Below are 20,094 nucleotides of genomic sequence, written 5' to 3'. Positions count from 1 at the left end.
GGGAACTGAGGATAAATAAGATTATTTGAGTTTCTCAAAGTCACATAGCCAGGACTTGAATGTATATATCTATTTGACTTCACAAGCAATGCTCTTTGCCACTATGTCATCTATCACTTCAGCATATTTATGAATACCATGATACACATTGCATATTTACATAATCATAGACATTCAGAAGTGAGTGACATTATTCCTATTTGTGGGAAATCTGGAAACTTTTATGTAAGGGATGAAATCTGAACTGTATTTTGCATATATAGAATTATAAGAAAATAATAGCTTAAAAAGAGTTAATATTTCTTGGGACTTTATCATATATCAGGCACTTTTTATCCATTACCTCATTTAATTGTTAGGAAAAAAATCCTGACTGTTATTTTTGATTGCATAAATAATGATAGTGAGACTGACAATGGACATACCTGCTGAAAACTATACAAATAATAAGTGGGACAATTATACCTCAAATTCAGGACTCCCTAATTTTAGAGGGTAAGTTCTTAACAACCACAATATGCTGAGCAAAGAAGTAAGGTACAAGGCACAAATAAGAGCATGAAGCATGATTAGGCAAGAATAAATAATTCCACTTAATTTTAATCTGGGGTGAGTAAAATTGAATAAGAAAAAAAAACCTGAAAAATAGTTTGACCATAGAAACTTGAAGCCATTTGAAAGAATTTGGAAATTACTTGCTGTGTTATGGGAAATAATTGGAGAGTTGAGTAGGGAAGAGATATCAATAGTTTTTTTTTTCTTTAGAAGAAAGAGATGGAGGAAGTTTACCATGTAATTGGATTAAATAATTGCAATGCCATTAACAAAAACAGAAAGGAACTGGTGAAATGAAATGTTGATCTATGAGATGTTGACAGTAATTGTTTATAGTGCCATGCCATTTCATCTCTGAGGTCAAAACCAGTAACTAATTATGAATTGGTGAAGAAAATACCTATTTGATCATTTTATTCACATTTGTGGACAACACTGATCAATCATATAGATTCTTTTGTTAGAGTAATGCTTCAGATTTCCCATATATATATGCATTTTTTTTCACCCACATGGTCTGTTGGATAAAAAAAATCCTGTGATAATTACCTTTAATTACTGGTTGGACAAATGCAAATTTATGAACGATAGGCTCCTATGTACCAAACTACAGAAAATTTCACGGCTGTCACAGGTGGCAAAAATCCTCTTATAGGAGAAACAATGAAAACTATATACCTCCTTTATTTAATGGCAGCTATATCACCTTGATTTTTCAACATATTTTCTTTTATAGTATGTTATGCCAAATAAGATATCATGTAACAGAGTGGCTCAGTAGGAATAAGGTCTATCTATAGTCTGGCTGTCTGGGTTAGACATTTTATTTTTTTTTTCTGAGACTTTGGGTTTTACTTGACCTCTCATTATAAGAGAGGAAAAAATAATATTTGCCCAATGGGCTGTTGAGTAAATAAAAATAATTAATGAAAAAGAGTCCTATGACAATATAAGTCACAGTAATTTCTCAGCATAGCATAGATGTTAATGTATTTTATAGGCAACAACAAATTAAGTGGCCACTTAATTTTATTATTTCTTAGTTACTGGCAATTGATAAAGGGAAAATTAAGATACGAATATGGAAAAAATATTTGAAATGTAAAAAGAAAGGCTTATGTTCTACTTTTGAAAGCAACAACTTTTTTTGACAGTGTGTATGTGTGTAGGGGGTATTATTTACAATCACATATGTAGAATTCTTTAATCCTTTCAATAATCACGATCTGTGTGTTGTGCTGGACACTACATTGTGAAGCTCTTTAGACAAGTTTGTTCCTTTATGTTTATAATATAAATATATGTATATACATACATATGAGTACAAAATAAATGGTTTCATACTATCAGTATTTAGTTATTTGGTTTAGTCTCTTTTTTATAAAATGCTTTTATAACATGCTGTAGTTACATATAATAGTTGGATTCATTTTGACATAATCATACGTACATAGAATTTAATTTGATCCATATTAGGCCCCAGTGCTTCCTCTTTCCTTCCCCTCCTCCCTCCCCTCCACCCTCTCTCTAGTCCCCTTTTTATACTCTATACTGCTCTATACTATTTATTTATTTGATGTACATTAAGGTGCAATACATTGTGATTTTTTTATATATTTATATAGTGTAATTTTATCAAATTCATTCCACTTTTCCTCCCTTTCCCATTTTTTCTCCCTCCTTCTCATCCACTGATCTTCCATTTGTCCTCATGAGCTCCTATACTCCACCCCTTTTCTCCCCCTTACTTTGCTATACTTTCCACATGTGAGAGAAAACATTCAACCTTTGATTTTTCTGAGTCTAGCTGATTTCATTTAGCGTGATGTTCTCTAGTTCCATCCATTTACTGGTAGTGCCACAATTTCATTATTTTCTATGGCTGAGTAAAACCCATTATGTATATACACTAAATTTTCTTAATCCATTCATCTGTTGATGGGTACCTGGCCTGGTTCTGTAACTTGGCTATTGTGAATTGTGTACTATAAACATCAATGTACATGTTTAACAATAGGATGCTAGGTTTTTTTTTTTTTTTTTTTTTTTAATAAATACTGAGGAGTAGAATAGCTGGGTCACATGGTGGTTCCAAGTTATTTGGAGATCTCCATACTGCTTTCAAGTGGTTATACTAAGTTGCAGTATCACCAAGAATCTGTGACTGTACCTTTTTCCTCACATCCTCACCAGTTTATTATTATTATTTGTATTATTGATGAGTGCCATAACTGCAGTGAGACAGAATCTCAGTGTAGTTTTGATTTATATTTTCATGATTTCCAGAGATGTTGAAAATTTTTCATATTTCATTGGTGATTTGTATTGGCATAAAAAATAGACATGAAGACCAATGGAAAAGTAGAAGACATAGACAAACCCCCTTATCTACAGACATCTGATACTTGACAAAGGTGCTAAAAATATATTTGGAGAAATGATGGCCTTTTTTAACAGATGGTACTGGGAAAAATGGATATCCATATGTAGAAGAGTAAAACTAGATTTCTATCTCCTACCTTGCACAAAGGTCAAATTAAAGTGCATCAAAGACTTAAGAATTAGACCAGAAAATTTATAGCTGCTAGAAGAAAACATGGGGTCAACCGTCCAACATATTGATGTAGGCAATGACTTTCTTAACAAGACCCTGAAGCTCAAGAAATAAGAATCAATAAGTGGAACAGCATCAAATTAAAAAGCTTCTACACAGCAAAGGAAACAATTAAGAATGTGAAGAGAGCTTATAAAATGGAAGAAAAGCTTTGCCAGCTACTCCTCTGACAGGGGATTAATATACAGAATAAAAAAAAAAACTCAAAAAACTTAACACCAAAAATACAAATAACCCTATCAATAAATAAGCAAAAGAACTAAACAGACCTTTCTCAAAAGAAGTTTTATATATATATATATATATATATATATATACACACACACACACACACACACACGCACACACACACACACATATTTTTAAAAATCCATCTGTTGAATATTTAACAGGCTCTCTGAATAAGGAACTTTTCTTCAGTTCTTGCAGAATTTCTCATTTCATTGATATTCCCATTTCTATTCTCTTTCTAGTGTTTGTAACTTCTCCTGCTCAGGTTTTGAATCACTTTGTTCAGTTGCCTACCTTTTTAAATTTCTAATGTCTCATCTTTTATTCTACCTTTGGGGAAATTTCATCAGATATATTTTCCAACACTTCTGTTGCATTTTATGTGTGTATGTACTTATTTTGTAGCATTCTGTTCTTGTTTCATAGATGCAGATTATCTTCTATTCTTCTGAGGAAACTAATGTTTTAAAAAATATTTATTTTGGTATTTCTTCAAATATGTGGTGATTCTTATTTATAGTTAACTAAAACATTAAGAACTATTTATGTGAATGGATCTTGTTGAGAGGTAGGCTTCACAGTGGAGATTAAACCATAGAACTCACCATTTTCCTGGTTATTTATAGATCGCTTTTCTTGGGAGGTGGTTTTAGTTCATTTTTTTGTCATTAGTTGCACAGACTTAAAGAGCACCTTTTTTTAAAAAAAGTTTATTTTGGTTCACAGTTCTGGTTGTTTAATTCTGAGGGGCCTTATCTACCTTCGGAGAGTCCTGAGGCAGTGATGGTGAGAGACAGGGTGCATGCATGTGTGTTTCCTCTGGTTTCTCTCTTTTAAAGCCCCCAGTGTTCATTCATGGGAACTCTACCCTAATGACTTTATTCAATCCTAATCACTTACCAAAGGCTCAGCCTCTAAACACCAGAGCTAGTTTAAGTGTCCACCCTTTTAATGCCCCACAATGGGCCTTAAATTCCAATGTGAATTTTGGAGGGAAAAAATCATATTCAACTATACCAGAAGTCAGTTTCTATAAAAGGGTATTCTAGTGCTTTACCTGGGAAATATAAACCTGACTGTCATGTTCTCTAAGGAAAATATGGAAAGGCACAGATGGGTTGGGGATATTCATTTACTGCATATAGGCTGTAACTTATTCTCTTGTTTTTTGAGGGATACTCTCTGCTCAATGTGTAAGAACAAGTGGAATTCCATAATCCCTTTGCTTCAACTCTTTTGGAAAGTAAACCTCTAATTTCTTGCTAGTAGTAAATGTTTTGTTTCCTGGTTGGGTAAGAAAATGAAACTAGAGATCTAACTCCTGATATTTTCTATGCATTTTTAGAAACTCTACACTAATACCGTACTGGTAGCCAATCCCTCCAGTTCTTCCCCCATGCAAACACTTTGCTTTTAATGTTCTCAAGTTTGTTAAATCAAGTAATACATACCATTTTCTTTTTTAATCTAAATAAAGTTATCCATCATTGTCCAAAAGCTTTCTTGCTGTTGCTTATCTGGTAACATCTCTCCTGCTGTCCTTGTCCTTATGGTTTAAAATTTTTATAAGTCCTTTGCTATCACTTTGGTAGAATTTGAAAGGTAACAAAAGTGAATTTGTAAGGTTAATATGGGAGTCTTGTTTGAATTTATGCTATGATACACAATTTTGTAAAGTCTGTTTTGGTGACATGGTGGGGGAAAGAGTATTTTTTTTTTTAGCAAATTCTATTTTATTCAAGTATTTTCATGTTCTCTAAGTGCCTTTTCCCTTAATTTTATGGCTACAGTTAAATTCTTGATAGTGTGAGTTTTTTTTTTTTTTCATTTATTATTATTCAGATATTTTTGTGGGTCATTATCATGTCCTGTTTTTCATTATAAAATTTGTTATTTTATGTCTTTTTCACCCAGTTTTTTCACTTTCAATTTAAATTGAATTATGCGTATTTTTGTCTCAGTAACATGGTATTGCTGGATAACTGACTGGAAGGAGACTGACTTCTGTTGACTGAGACATACAAAAAGTAATTTATAGAACATGATTGATGTTAAGATGCCTAAATACCATTGATATAATATATCGGTGTAATATAAATTTAATTTCAGAGAACTTCATCTACAATAAATTTGTCACCAGGAGAAGTGGAGGAAGATGAGGATGACGAGAACACCTGTGGGCCCTCGGGAATCTGGGAAGCACTGACTCCTTGTAATGGCTGCAGAAACCTCGGCTTCCCCATGCTGGCACAGGTAAGGTCTGCTCCCAGAAAGGTTCAGACAACATAGGAACAGTTGCCTACATTATGAAGATCAAATTTTTCAAAGTTTAAGAAATTCAATTAGCATATTATTCACTTTGTAATTTTTCTTTAGTTAGCTTATTGTGCATGTGTGTGCTTAGGCAAAAACATGATTTTCATAATTTTTAATTTTTTGAATTTTGATTACAATGCAGAAAGTTTATCTCATTTATGAGGGCTTTAATGTTTATAGTCCAGTAATATATCATTTTAAAGATTACTATTTTTATTTTTAAAAAATAGTGAAAAATGATCTAAAGATATAGTTACAGGGAATTATATTGGGACTGTTTAATAGCATAGTCAGTGATATAAATATGTATACTTTTTCTGTGCACAGTGGGAATATTGTAGAATAATTTGAAAATGTACTCCTGAGAGATTTTGGGGTAGATTACACAAATGAGAACCGAACACTAAAATGTTGACTATAAATTTTAGATAATTTCATTATTCATTAGGTCAACATTAGTTCTACTGTATTACCTGTTATGTGGTTTGGACCATGAGCCCTTAGAGGACTTTCAAAAACCAGAAAACTATTTCCGTTAAGGAAATTTGAAGCTGAAATAAAACCATCTCTGCACAAGATAAGAACTTCAGATAAAAGACTACAATGTTAAAAGGTTAACTTTATCATACCCGGGTAGAAAAATTCACAGTAATTATCCAGAAAAGCGATATAACTAAAAAAATTTATTTTCTATTTTGCAACAAATGTGAAGCACTGTGTCTAAGAAACTATTGTTCTTCACATGTCTTTGTCACAGTTTGATCATAGCCACTCAAATTCCAATACTGATACTTTGTGGCAAGCTAAATATGATATTCAAATCAATATATACTATTTCAGAAATGTCTTCATAACTGAGCATGGTGGCACACACCTATAATCTCACCAACTTGGGAGACTAAGGCAGGAGGATCACAAGTTCAAGGCCAGCCTGGGCAACTTAGTGAAACCCTGTCTCAAATAATAAAAAGGTTGAGGAGGTAGCTCAGTGGTGAAGTGCCCCTGGGTTTAATTCCCAGTATTGGGGGCAAAATCTTTTTATAGGACTTTTAAGATAGCTTATCCTAATTTTTACAGTGTTGTTGTCAGTATATACTTGATAGAGTTCCATAAAGTAGAAACCCAAGCCTTTGATGCTCAAAATCCATGGCCTAATATTGGCATAGTTACTGGCATAATTAGAAGAGTTGAATGAACTAATGAACAAATGTGTATCTTGTAGGTTTTCATGTCTTCCCTTAAAATTTTTATATACTGTATAGATTTTTATCTCATATCTACATGGGTAAAGGAGAAAGGAAATTAGCAAGCATAACATTTATATTTCATTTAAATGTACCCTCATGTGCTTCATAATTTTATGATAAATTGACCTTTTTGCCCATTTTTTATTAATAAAATTAATGTCTTTGTAAAAATGTTTTATCATTACTTTGTGTTATATCTTAAGTAGAATTCTTGGAACAAAATAAAGTATTAAAACTCTAATTTTAATAGATTAACAAAAATCATCAATAACATGATGTTTCCAACACCATACTACTATTAACTTTAAATTTAATTTAATTTTATTATTTTATTAGTATTGATAGTAACTTGCTTTTGGTTTATAATGTTTTAATATTTAGTCTTTTTTTTGTCAGGTAGTTTCTGTTTCACAGAAACTGGTATTATTTCAATAAATATATTACTTTCTTGATATTTTTAGATATTAATGTTTTAGTAGTTATATTTACCACAAAATTATTCCCAGTCTGAGGCATTTCTTTTGTTTTAATTTGTGTATGTGTGTGTGCAAGTATGTTGTGTAGTTTATAAAGGTATCCATTTCATTAAACTTCTTAGAACTATTTTTTATTATTTCATCTCATCTAAAGTTTCTTTAAAATAAATTCCAAATATGATCTGTATTGATTTTTTCCTGTTGATATCTAATTTTCCCATCACTTTCCATTGAATAACAACTCACATTCTTCTCATTACATATTCATCTTTTACATATTGGTTTTACCTTTGAAATCTCATTTATTTCTACTTTCCTAGAATAAATAACATGACTCACTGTTGAGATTACTTTGCGTTATTACATTAAAGCTATTAGGTGACTTAATTGCTTGCTTTTTAAAATTTGTAGTTGATAGTCACTAAGTCATATTTTAAAAGTATTCTTATCCAGATTTTGTTACTGTACTAAATCTCTAAATTCACTTAAGATGTAGTATTTTTTTAAAAACTGGACTTAATCTAACAAACCAGAAAGTATTGTTCTTTTACTAATGTGCTTCTCACTATGAATTCTTAAGACTGTGTATATGTGTATCTGTGAATACTGTTGTTTATGGGCTCTCCTTTAGCCTATCTATCTATGACATGTATATGTGTGTATATATGTATATATTTTAACTACAAAATATATTGAGTTTTATAGTTTTGCAAATAAAATATATACAAACATAAATATATACCTATATGCAACTTGTATCATCTTCAAACTCACTTGTTTTTTCATTTATTAGGATTTTCTGGGCACACAATCCATCCATTTGTAAATACTAATTTAGAAATATTTTTCTTTTATTTATCCTGAACTTAAGAACTATAGCACTATTTCATTAAGAGGTAAAAGGATATGTTGTTTCATAATTTTAAGAAAACTTTGTGATGTAATAAGATCTGGTGGTAATAAATATCAGGATTTGTAATCAGAAACAAAATGAGACAATATTTGCTATGGGAACATGAAATTTAAAAATATTGAGCCAGAAAAGTAGTTTTAAGAGTTAGAAAAGAAATCCAAAATGAGCTTTGCTATTAATAACCAGTGTACTGATTAATAATGCAGTGATTGTCCAGGCACTACAATGTGGTGATAGTCCTTGAATACAATGATGGTTGGTCCCTACCTAACAGGAGCTTACAGGACAGCTGCTTTTGAAATATTGTAGGGAGTCATCAGCATCAAATGAATGTATTGAAATCAAAGTAGATACCACATGAAATAATTTTTTATTACAAAAATATGAAAGTTTTTAAAATAGTTTTAATTTGAAGTTATTTACTCCAAAGCAATTTATTTTATGATTAGATATAATTTCTCAATAATATAACCTTGGAATTTGAAAACTAAACCATACAACCTATACAATATTTTTCATATTTGGAAGGCACTTTTTTTTCACACGTCAAGCATTTTTGGAGGTCATTACAAATCATTGAGCTATATGCACTTTTTATATAGGGCTCAATGAAAACCCATTTCTTTACAGTCCATTACAGGAAGCTTCAAGATTTGTGCCATTAATTGGTGCTGTGTAAATTTCAATATACCGAGATTTGGAGAATTGGGATAAATTGTATTTTACATTAATTAATTTAATAGATTCCAGAGAACTTGTGTTAAATGTATTTTATATTCAAAGCATAGTGAACATGAGTATTATGGAAATAATACAAATTTAATTGGGGACCATAGTACCTATACATCTGTTCCTAGACGTATCACTTTAGAATCATAATGTTTACTTGAAAAATTAGAATATTGATCTGATTTCCAGTTTTGTCTAGATTTTGAATTAATCTTATTTTCAAGTTTGAGTTTTTTTGTTCCACCTCCCAGAATACTAAAAGTGGAATGAACAGGCTAAAAGATGGGTACTTTAGAGTTCATGCTCATGAATATATTATATGGCTTTTCATCCTCTCATTATAACTAGACTGAAATTGCTACAAGCAATTCCTTTCAAATTCATGAAAATTTAGAATTCTAAATAACATTGGGGACTTAAAATTCTTAGAAAATACTAAGATTTACTGTCAGTAGAGGTTTTATAAAATAATTTCAAAGCAGTTAAATAAGATTTAAATTGGACAAAAAATTAGAAGTGGAATAAATGAAGCCTTTTTAGAAAATATGATTAAACTCAAATTTGTTTCACAACACTCCTGACCATGATAATTGCTACTCTTTACACAGTGCCTACTATGTACTAGATATTTCACATGTATTATGTCTAATTCCCAGCCTGACCATTTAAAGGAGGACATGTAATATACTCAGTCACAGTTAATGAGTGGCAATGCTATGGTTCACACCTGGATTTAAAAACCCGTGATATCAGGCTGCTTTTCTGGCTTCATTTACATTTTCTTGTTTCTTATTGGTTACTTTTGTTCCTGGTTATATACTGGTATTTTTTTTAATTTTAGAATTTTCTTTGACTGTCATGGAGGATCATATTTTTGAGAGCAACCGTCAACATTTTCTTTTTGTCTTCTATTTATTTAATCATAGATATCAAGCTAAGGTACAGTTAAAGACAGCTGAGAATTTGATCTTTATTGCCATTAGTTTTATTGCTACTGTTCCTGTTTTATAGAACAAATGTTAGAGCAGAGAATTTGAATTGATGGATTGTATTATGATGAAGGATACTATTTTCTTCCACAGTCTTAGATGATGCCCACCTCTGCACCCTGTGTAGAGCAGAGCTTTGAGGTTCTTTACTAAAGAGTTAATCCTGCTGGTTGGAGAACCACCCTGACTTCCACTGTGTTCACTCATGCAGCCTTCACTCTGCAAGGGTGAGATGAGATATGGAAACCTTTACCTGATGCTTCAATAGGCTTGTCAAATTTCTGCTCCTACAATCACCATGCTCATGTTGCCCTCTGGGGAGAGGCCAGCAACTCTTGCTGATGAGCTTGGAGTTACCCTTAAAGGACAATGATGTACTTGTAGCTCAAACTGTCACAATATTTAGATGTGCTGGAACGCACCCATTCACCATGCAGGCTGAAAACCTGAAGTCTTCTCTTTTCAGTGTTCTGCTTCTGCCCTGAGGCTGCATTTTTTTATCAGCCACATTCACAGCATCTGTGGTGTTTATTCTCAGCTCTACTCCTGATGGTACCCTTGTCCCTTTATTAGGTTTTGTGGTTTTGTGACTGCAGGAGTGTGTGAACTCTTGAATGTAGTATATACTGGATGCATGTTGGATTCTTTCCTTCCCTATAATAATAGTTCAGGGCTCAAGTGAAGATTCCTGATGCTAATTTGCTCTTTATCTCCTCCAGAGAACTTCATGACTCGTGCCTAGGGGGAGAAAAAATAAGTAAAGAAAGGGACACCAGCAAGATCACCTGTCTCTGTAGCTGAACATGAAGAAATTGTTGCACATATGATGTTTTTAAGTGACAGCAGCAGGTAGACCTATGTCCCACAATATATCAACCCATCTAGGTTGGAGTAGGATGTGTTCAATAATAGGTTAGATGCTCAGGATGCTGTGGGTGGCATTAAAACACTGGATATGAAATTAAAGAGTTGTTGACAACTAAGGGATCTCTGAAGTTCAGATTTGGGGGACAATTTGGAGAAGCACTAGGAACCTCCCCTATGCGCCGTACCTTCCAAAGGGAGGATCGTTTGACTTTGAGCTCTTCCAAAAGTGATGTTTTCCTAGGTGAGCCTCAGTACTAAAGGCTGTGCAGGACCTTTAGTTGCTCTCCCCAAAGTACCTGGCCCCATCTTTTCTATTCTCTTTAAAAACTTAGCTCTGGGCTCTTGTCTTCTTCCTCAAACACATGTATGTCCAGTTTATCCCCAGTTGGGATGACTTGGGTACGGCTATAAGCCTCCACTTGTGGTCTCAGGATGTAAACAAGATATTCCCAATGAGCAAAGAGATCTCTTGTATCTGAAGGAGGACATAACTGGAGGTAAAAAGCACGGCCAGTGGCAAGCCTCAGGTGGAGCTGCTGTTTGTGGCTGTTATGGATAGTTATCTTTACAAACTTCAAGGGAAGCAGCCTGGTTAGTTCTAATGTTTCTGTAGGCTTTTTAGCTCTTTCCTGGGTGGCAAAGCCACAAAGGGCATAGTCATTACAGATAGCAGCTGGTCGGGCCAGCAGCATGACATCAGGTAGTGTGAGGCAGGGACTGGTGCGAACAACACCCATGGTCACCATCCGGGCATGGTTGTGCACATCAATCAATTCTCCTCTTTTACTGATCTGGATAAAGTCACTCTCAAACATTGGTGCATACCTGAATAGAGCATACTCCCCTTTGTACAGTTGTTGCTGCAGTTTTCCCATGGAGGTATTAAACATCCCCATTGCAGGACTGTTTTGGGCTGTGTAATATGGTAACATAATCTGGTTATCCATGGCTGTCTTATCAAGAAAGTTTCTAGTGGCTGTTCCACACATTCAGTAACACACTTACACAGAGTCTTGTTTCACTGGCCTCTCTGGCTGATGGGCAAGCAGTTGTCTTCTGCAGGTTTTTTGTCCCTGGGCCACTGAGGACCCTCTGAGGTGTTGATCAGTGACTGTTACAGAGATAGTCAGGTCCCTCGGTCCAGATGGTGCCCGTCTTAGAACATGAAAATGTGGCCACACACAGATGTTGGGCCCTTGTGAATGTCAGGGCATGCAGATATGGTGCTTACTTGGGAGGGACTTCTTTGATTCCATTTCAACTGCCAATTGCAATCTCCTTCGGAGAAGTGTCTCCTCTGCTTAAACTAACCCTGTGGGACTGCTTTTACCCTCCTGACCATTGTGACCTCTCCTTATCACACACACCTTTATCTCTGTCACTCAGTGACCCCTCCCTCAGGGTAGGGACATCATTGTCTCTACTCCACCTCACTCTCTCACCCTGCCAACTTGCCACAACTCAGCAGACCATCCCTTCTCACCAAGGGACTTGTGTAAGGATCTTAATTCACACTGGCAAATTGCTTTCAAAAAGTGTGTAGCAAATTTTCTGTTAGGTATAAGAGTTTAAAATATATTTTAGGGCTCAGTGGTAGAGTGCTTTACATAACGCCCTGGGTTTGATCCTCAGCACTGAGAAATAAATAAACAGTAAATAAATGAACAAACAAGTAAAATAAAATATACACACTCTGCATACTCTTTTTCTAGCACTTCTAATTGTAGATATTTACTCTAGGCACAATTGTACAAGTTGGTAGACAGGTTAGTACAGGATGTTTATCCATGTTTATTATAACATAAACATAGATGAATATACACAAATAAAATTAATATATCAAGATTCATATCTTATAATAGGGAATTATTAAATAAATTATGGAGCATTCTGTCATAGAATACTCTGTACCCTAAAATTATTACGTAATTCCCTATTTATTGACATAAAAAGATATTCCTGTCATTTTTTTTTTCTGAAAGGAAAAAAGCAAACAATATTTCATGCTACTAATATAAATATGATTCAATTTAAATAGAATCATTTGTGTGTGTGTTTGGATATGGAATTACATTCAGTGAAATGTTTATCATTGAATAGTATAATTTTTATTCTTTTTTAATTTTTACAGACTGCATTTTGATTCATTGTACACAAATGGGGTACATCATTTCATTTCTATGTTTGTGCACAATGTAGATTCATACCATTCATGTAATTAATTTTTATTATTTATGCTTTCTATTTTTATTAAGAAATTATTATTTCTGTTACAAGGAAAATAAGGCTGAACAATAATAATAATGTCAAGATACTATTTAAATAACAGCAGTTCTGGGAATTGTGTAATTCAGCATATAATCTTATTCTGTTGCTGAATTTTTTCTTCCTAATTTAGAAGAACCAATGTTTCAAATGTGGAAATGATAAAATGTAAGTTCAGTAAAATGGGTAATCAGCAGGGGCAGTGCTTAAGTATATTTTATTGATATTATGGGTTAAACATTTCAAACAGAATTGTTAATAATGAACATGACTATCGTAGGCAGAATAATCTCTTCCACCCCCAGGATGTCCATGTCCTAACCTTTAAAACCTATGAATATGTTACTTACATGACTAAAGGACCTTGCAGATATGATTGTTAGTTTTCTTGAGATGGGGCAATTATCTGTTTCATATAGGGAGGTCCAATATAAATCCAGTGGTCTTTATAAGAGGAATACAGGATGTCCAGATTCTGAGAAGGGTATGTGATAATGGAAACAGAGGTCAGAGTGATGGAGTCATGCGCTAAGGAATAAAGGCAACTTCTAGATGTTAGAAAAACAAGATATAGAGGGAGGAACTAGTCCTACCAACACCTTAACATTAGCCCAGTGAGAATTATGTCAGACTTTGACTTTGAGAACTCTAAGGGAATATATTTGTATAATACAATACTAAATTTGTGATAATTTGTAATGGCAGGCCTAGGAAATTGTTATAGATTTTGGTACCTGAATGTGGGGTACTATTATAATAAATATGCAAAGATATAGAAATGGCGTTGGGATTGAACATTGGGTAGATGCTAGAAGAATTTTGAGAAACATAAGAGAAAAAACCTGTATTGCCTTGAATAGAATGAGTGTTCAATATTCTGCTGATGAGGACTAAGAAAGAAGTGGTATGGGTAGAGAAAACCTGTATATTCTTAGAGAATACATAAATTATCATTGACAGAATATTTGTAGAAACTTGTTAGGGTTCAGAAGAAACTGAGGAGAACAGTAGGAAAGCTTGTATCATCTTAGAGAATACTTAAATCATCATAGATGGAATATTAGTAGACGTATGAATGTTAAGATACTTCTGCTAATACTTAGAAGTAAATGAGAAACCTGTCATTGAAAACTTGAGGGAAGGAGATACTTGGTATATAGGGGCAAGAAAATCTAGCAGAAATGTGTTCTATGCTTAGATAGACATAGAAATAGTGACTGATGAACTTGATATTTAGCTGATTAGATTTCTGAATAAAGTGTGGAAGGCATGACCTGGTGCCCATAGTATTTGTGAGAAGAAAGAGATGAGTGTAGAACTTCTAAATAAAAAGAAACCAGAACCCAAAGTTTACAGTATTCTCAAATTATTCAGATTTCAAGAGATGCTAAATTTAGAGATTAATTGTCAAGAAAGTATGCTGTGGAGAGAAAACCCAAGGTGTGGTTAGACTGTATTTTTCTAAATTTTTCAGTAGGATAAAAAAATCAGATTTTTCAATCACATAGAGAACTCTTTGAAGAGAGTAGACATCTAATCAATAGATCTTCTCTGACATCACAGCATAAGCCAGAGATGAGATTACCCAGGAAGTCTGTGGGACATGTATAAGAGATTCACAAGGTTTCTGAGACTAGTATGTCAACAGAGAGACTGGCAGTTTAGACTGACCTGGATAGGGTGAAGACAAGAAATAAGCCTTTGGATGCTTAAAATTCTAGATAGGAAATAGTTTTAGAAAACTCTCAGTAGTAAACATGTTAACCTAGGAAGGAAAAAGGAAGGAAAACCCAGAGAATGGAACTGAGGGCCCACGGCTGACTTTTGGCTTTCCTTTTACCTTTATTTCTCCTTTGGGAATGTCTATACAGTTATATGTTGCTTAATTATGGGAATACATCCTTAGAAATGCATCATTAGGCAATTTCATCAATGTGTGAATATCCTATAGAGTGTACTTCCATAAACTAAGGTGACCACAGCATCACTAGGCAATATAACCCTATGGGACCACTGTTGTATATGCAGTCTGTCATTAACTGAAACATGGTTATGAAGACACTACTGAAAATGTTTCTGTGTACTATAAGTTGGATCTGAAAAGTCCCCCAAAAGCCCAGGTGTTAAAGGCTTGGTCAGCATGTGACAATCTTGGAAAGCAGTTGAACATATAAGAGGAGAGTAGCTGGAGGAAGTTAGGTCATTAGGGGTGTGTTCTTGAAGGAGATATTGGGACCTTGACCCATTCCCCACTCTCTTTTTGCTTCCTGGCTGCCATGAAACGAGAAACTTCCTTTACTACATGTTCCTGCCATTATGTGCTACCTTACTACAATTGCAAAGGCAATAGGGCCAAGTGACCATGTACTGAAACTTTTGAAACTGTATGCCAAGATAAACTTTTCCTCATTATTAGTTGATTATCTCAGGTATTTTTTCATGGAGATGTAAAGCTGGCTAACATACTATACTTGTCCTACTATTGCATTTTAGGAACAAATAATTTTTATTCTGGTTTCACAGATGCATAAATGAAGAATTTTGCCTCAAAGTAGATTATATCCTGAGTCTCACCCATAACTGATTTATAAGAGAAGATCTGAAATTTTTGAGATGATGAGATTTTTAATTTAACTTGATATTTTGTAGTGGTTTGAGATTTATGGCAATGCTGAGATATGGGGTAAATGGATTTTACATATGGGTGTTGGTAAATATTTAGGATTCAGAGGATACACTGTGATAAATAAAATAATGCTCCTCCATAGCCTAATCTCCAGAACCTATGAATATACTGCCTTATGTGGCAAAAGGAACCTTGCATATATAATTAAGGATTGTGAAATGGGATGATTTTTCTGGATTACTCAGGTGGACCTAGTGTAATCACAAGATTTCTTATAATAGGGAAGGCAATGTAATGAGGAAAACAGAGATCTGAGCATGTGACACTAGTAGCTCTGAAGATGAAGAAGGGTGCTATGAGCAAAGGAATGCTGGGGTCTCTTGATAATGGAAAAGGCAGGAAACAATTTTTGTCCTTGAGCATCCAGAAGTAACCAGCTCTGCTGACACCTTAACTTTAAGGTGTATAACATTCCTTTTAGGCTTCTGACCCCCAAAACTGTCAGAATATGAATTTATATTGTTTTAAGCTACCAAATTTGTGGCATTTTGTTATAGTGACTATAGGAAAATAATATAATGACTATAGAAATTAGATCAGTAGATATTTCATCTATTATGTGCTTATTCAGGGAACAGATGCCTGCTGTCTATATCTGGGAGAAGGCAGGAAATACAGGTACAGAGAAACACATTTTAACTTTCCTACTAAGTGTTTATATAATCTAGGATTTTATGATTTTGTGCAGTCATTTTTATAACTTTAAAAATAACGACTAAAATTGTGCCATTATTAAGTCCACATTTTGCATCATTACTTAAAAAAATTTTTGTAGTTGTAGATGGACAGCATACCTTTATTTATTTTTATGCAGTGCTAAGGCTTGAACTCAGTGCTTCACACGTGCTAACTAAGCAAGTGCTCTGCCACTGAGCCACAACCCCAGCTCACATTTTGCATCATTTTAGGGAAGTATTAGTATAATGATATTAACAGTTATGATGACAATAATAATGTTAACAAAAAAATGGAATTTATTGAGTGCCTACCATGACAAGTGTTTTAGTTAGCTTTCTTGGTTCCATGATTGGTTCCATGATTGGCTGACTCCATAGCTCTGGGCCCAAGGTGAGGCAGAACATGATGTCAGAAGGCTGTGGCAGAGGAATGCAGTTCAGGGCATGTCAACCAGGAAGCAAAGAGAGAGCTCTGCTCACTAGGGATAAAATATGAACCCCAAAGGCATAACCCAGTGACCTACTTCCTCCAGCCACACCCTACCTTCTTACAGTTACTTCCCAGTTAATTCATATCAGTGGATTCAAAACCCACATCAATAGTCCAAAACCCACATGAATACTTTATATGAAATTAAAAAGATCTTAAACAGGGCACATTTTCTCACAGTTGGAAGAAACCTGTATATGGTTTTCTACTCAGTATTTTTCACTATAATGTTTCAATGTTAAAAAGAGGATATCAAAATTTATTGATGTCATTCATGTGTAGAGTGTATGCAATTGATTCATCATTTTGCATGGTGCTTCCAGAGTGAATGGACTTCTCAATATGTTTATTATTTGGAGTCTAGATTTAAAAAGTAGATGGATTGATAAGAATCATCATTTATTTAGAATCTCTCCTCTCTTCCCTATTATTTTATTCATTCCTCCATTTCCTGCATAAACATTATTGACTATTTGCTACATGCAAGGTATACAGTAGGAAGAAGTTTGGACATCCATCATCCCTCATATTATTGAAAAATTTTGCCAGGTACTCTAAGTGATACAAAATAAGAATTATATATGATTTCTCTGTGAAGATCCTCACAATTTAGTTCAAATAATTGTCCCAACTACTATTTATTACCTGTATAATCTTGGGCAAGTAGCTCAACTTCTCCTTCCTCCTCTTTAAATTGTGGAGGTTAGTTCTTATTTATCTACTAGATTGTTACAAAGGTATTACAATAAAAATGCAAGTTTCTGTATAAATTTATTACTACACAAATGTTAAGTGGTCTTTTTATGTTCTGTCTGTGGCCTCTAGAGACATCACCTAATTGTGTAGAATTGTCAGGCTGAAGAAGAATATAAATCAAGATTATGTAATAAACACTTTGAAATTTATCTAATATCAATTTATATGTCCTGTGAAAGCCTGGCAGTATGTATAGTATTCTAGAAGTTAATAGTGATTAGTTCTGAAGCTTAAGATTCATGAGAGACTTCATCTTCCTACTTCATATACTTATACCTGTTTGAATTGTTTTCAACAAGCAGATCTAATTTTTCTAATAAAAATTTTGTGTTTTGTGAAAAAAATATTATGACTTGTAGAAAATCATGATGGTTAATTATGGTATAGAATAGTTTGAAATGTATTACCATTGGAAAGTCTACATTTTGTATCTTATGAGGAATGTATTCACATAAAGGTATTAATGGTAATAATAATAATGTTAACATTCACTAATTCATTGAATCCATCCATCTATGCAACCATCCAACTATCCATTTATTTATTCATTCAGTTTTTGATTCTTTTCTATATCATTTAAGTATTTTTCAATTGTCTACAATCATCTAAATTGGTCTGGAGGATTAGGTAGGGACAACTAGCAGACACTGTAGGGTATGTTAGTGCAACTGTTGTGTAACTATTATTTTCTACTAAAGGGCAACAATTATTATTTCTTTAAAATGTATTTTCTCTGATTATTAGTGAAAAGGAACTTTCTTCCCCTGCTGATTTTTCAAAGCATTTATATCTTTCTCTTGCAAATTGCATGTTTTTTCTTTTATTTATTTAACTTTTAAAATAATTGATTCTTAAAAGTATTTAAAAAAGTAAACTCTTACTGTTTGTGGATTCCTTAACTCCAAAATTACCTATTTCCTGAAGTTTATTTGTAACTTTAAAATAAATACTCATGACTTTTTCAGGTTACTTATGGATGTGTATAAAGTAATGAAAAAGTTGAATCACCTCATAGTTCTGTCTACTAGTTTTAGCTCTTAGACTGTAGACAATGTCCTTTTTCACAGTCTATTTATCATCACTTTTGGGGGGTATTTTTATGCTTTTTCTTGGAAATTTCTCCGTGTAAATGGCTCCCAGGATAGTGCTGAACCATTATCTATTGTTTATAGAATAACAAGAAACACTAATGATTTGCCTTATGGTGAAACTCTTTGTGTCATATAAACTTCATTCAGGCATGAGGTATAGTGCTGCTGGCTGTGAGTTCAATGTTAATGAATCAACAAGCTATATTAAATACATTGTTTTTAAACAAAGCACATATAATACATAAATTTGTATTGACCAGTCAGTGAAAATGTGACCAGATGCTCACAAGAACCTAAACCTGCCTCTCCCCTGGGGACAGTGACTTAGTACTCCTTAAAGCTTTTTAGTAAAAAGCTACTGTGAAAGCAAGAAATAACTGTATATTTTAGATACCAAAACTTTGCCTGTTAAAAGCAGACAAAAACTTTTCAGAAGCTTTTTCCCTATTGTATTTCTTGCCCTATGTCTTTGTTTTTTTCTTTTTTGAGGTGCAAAAGTTTTAATTTTTATGAAGCTACAACTATATATTTATTGAATGCTTCTAGATATTTGTATCTTGCTTAGGCTGACAATTATAAAAATATTCTATCATATTTTATTCATGCATATAGAGTTATTTTTGGATCCATAATTTACTGATGGTTCCTCCTCATTCACAAAGTAATGGTCAGTTGCCCCAGCACTGTTTATTGAATAACTCTCCTTTTTCTTTTCTTTTTAAGTGATACATTTGCATGCATTTCCTTATTGAGCTTTAAAAAACACAGTAGTAAAACATATATAACATAGAATTTTCTCTATTAACCATATTAAGTGTACTGTTCAATAGTGATACCTATAATCACATTGTTTTGTAATCAACCTCCAGAACTTTCTCATCTTGCAAAACTGAAACTATACCCATTAAACTACTCTCCATTTATTCCTTCTGCTAGTCTCTGGAAACCACAATTCTACTTCCTGTTTCTATTAATTTGTCTTCTCTAGATACCTCAAATAGGTAGAATCATGTAGCATTTGTCTTTTTTGTTACTGGCTCATTTTACTTAGTGGATGTTCTCAAGGTTCATCTATTGATATATCTTATGAATTATGATTCAGTCTTATTTTGGTATGTATATACCCTATTTTGCTTATCCCCTCATCTATTTGTAAACATTTAGGTTGCTTTTACCTTTTGTTTATTGTTAA

The 20,094-nt window shown here is 33.4% G+C and overlaps 2 protein-coding genes across 13 annotated transcripts in view; one reads left to right on the top strand and one right to left on the bottom strand.

The window, feature by feature from the left end:
• Anks1b (ankyrin repeat and sterile alpha motif domain containing 1B) overlaps positions 1-20,094 on the top strand; it is a 1,141,006-nt gene that overhangs the window by 318,902 nt on the left and 802,010 nt on the right. For all 12 annotated transcript variants that reach the window (XM_047548161.1, XM_047548162.1, XM_047548158.1 and 9 more), the window contains exon 9: positions 5,510-5,653. In XM_047548161.1, the coding sequence (XP_047404117.1) occupies positions 5,510-5,653 (144 nt within the window). The remainder of the gene's footprint in view (positions 1-5,509; positions 5,654-20,094) is intronic.
• On the bottom strand, positions 11,258-11,884 carry Garin6 (golgi associated RAB2 interactor family member 6). The gene has a single exon (XM_047548439.1). The coding sequence runs from the start codon at positions 11,882-11,884 to the stop codon at positions 11,258-11,260; it is 627 nt and encodes a 208-aa protein (XP_047404395.1).

This window comes from Sciurus carolinensis, chromosome 4 (assembly GCF_902686445.1).
Source record: "Sciurus carolinensis chromosome 4, mSciCar1.2, whole genome shotgun sequence".
NCBI lineage: Eukaryota > Metazoa > Chordata > Mammalia > Rodentia > Sciuridae > Sciurus > Sciurus carolinensis.
The sequence above is the reverse complement of the archived record's forward strand: the minus strand, read 5'-3'. Positions and strand labels throughout refer to the sequence as shown.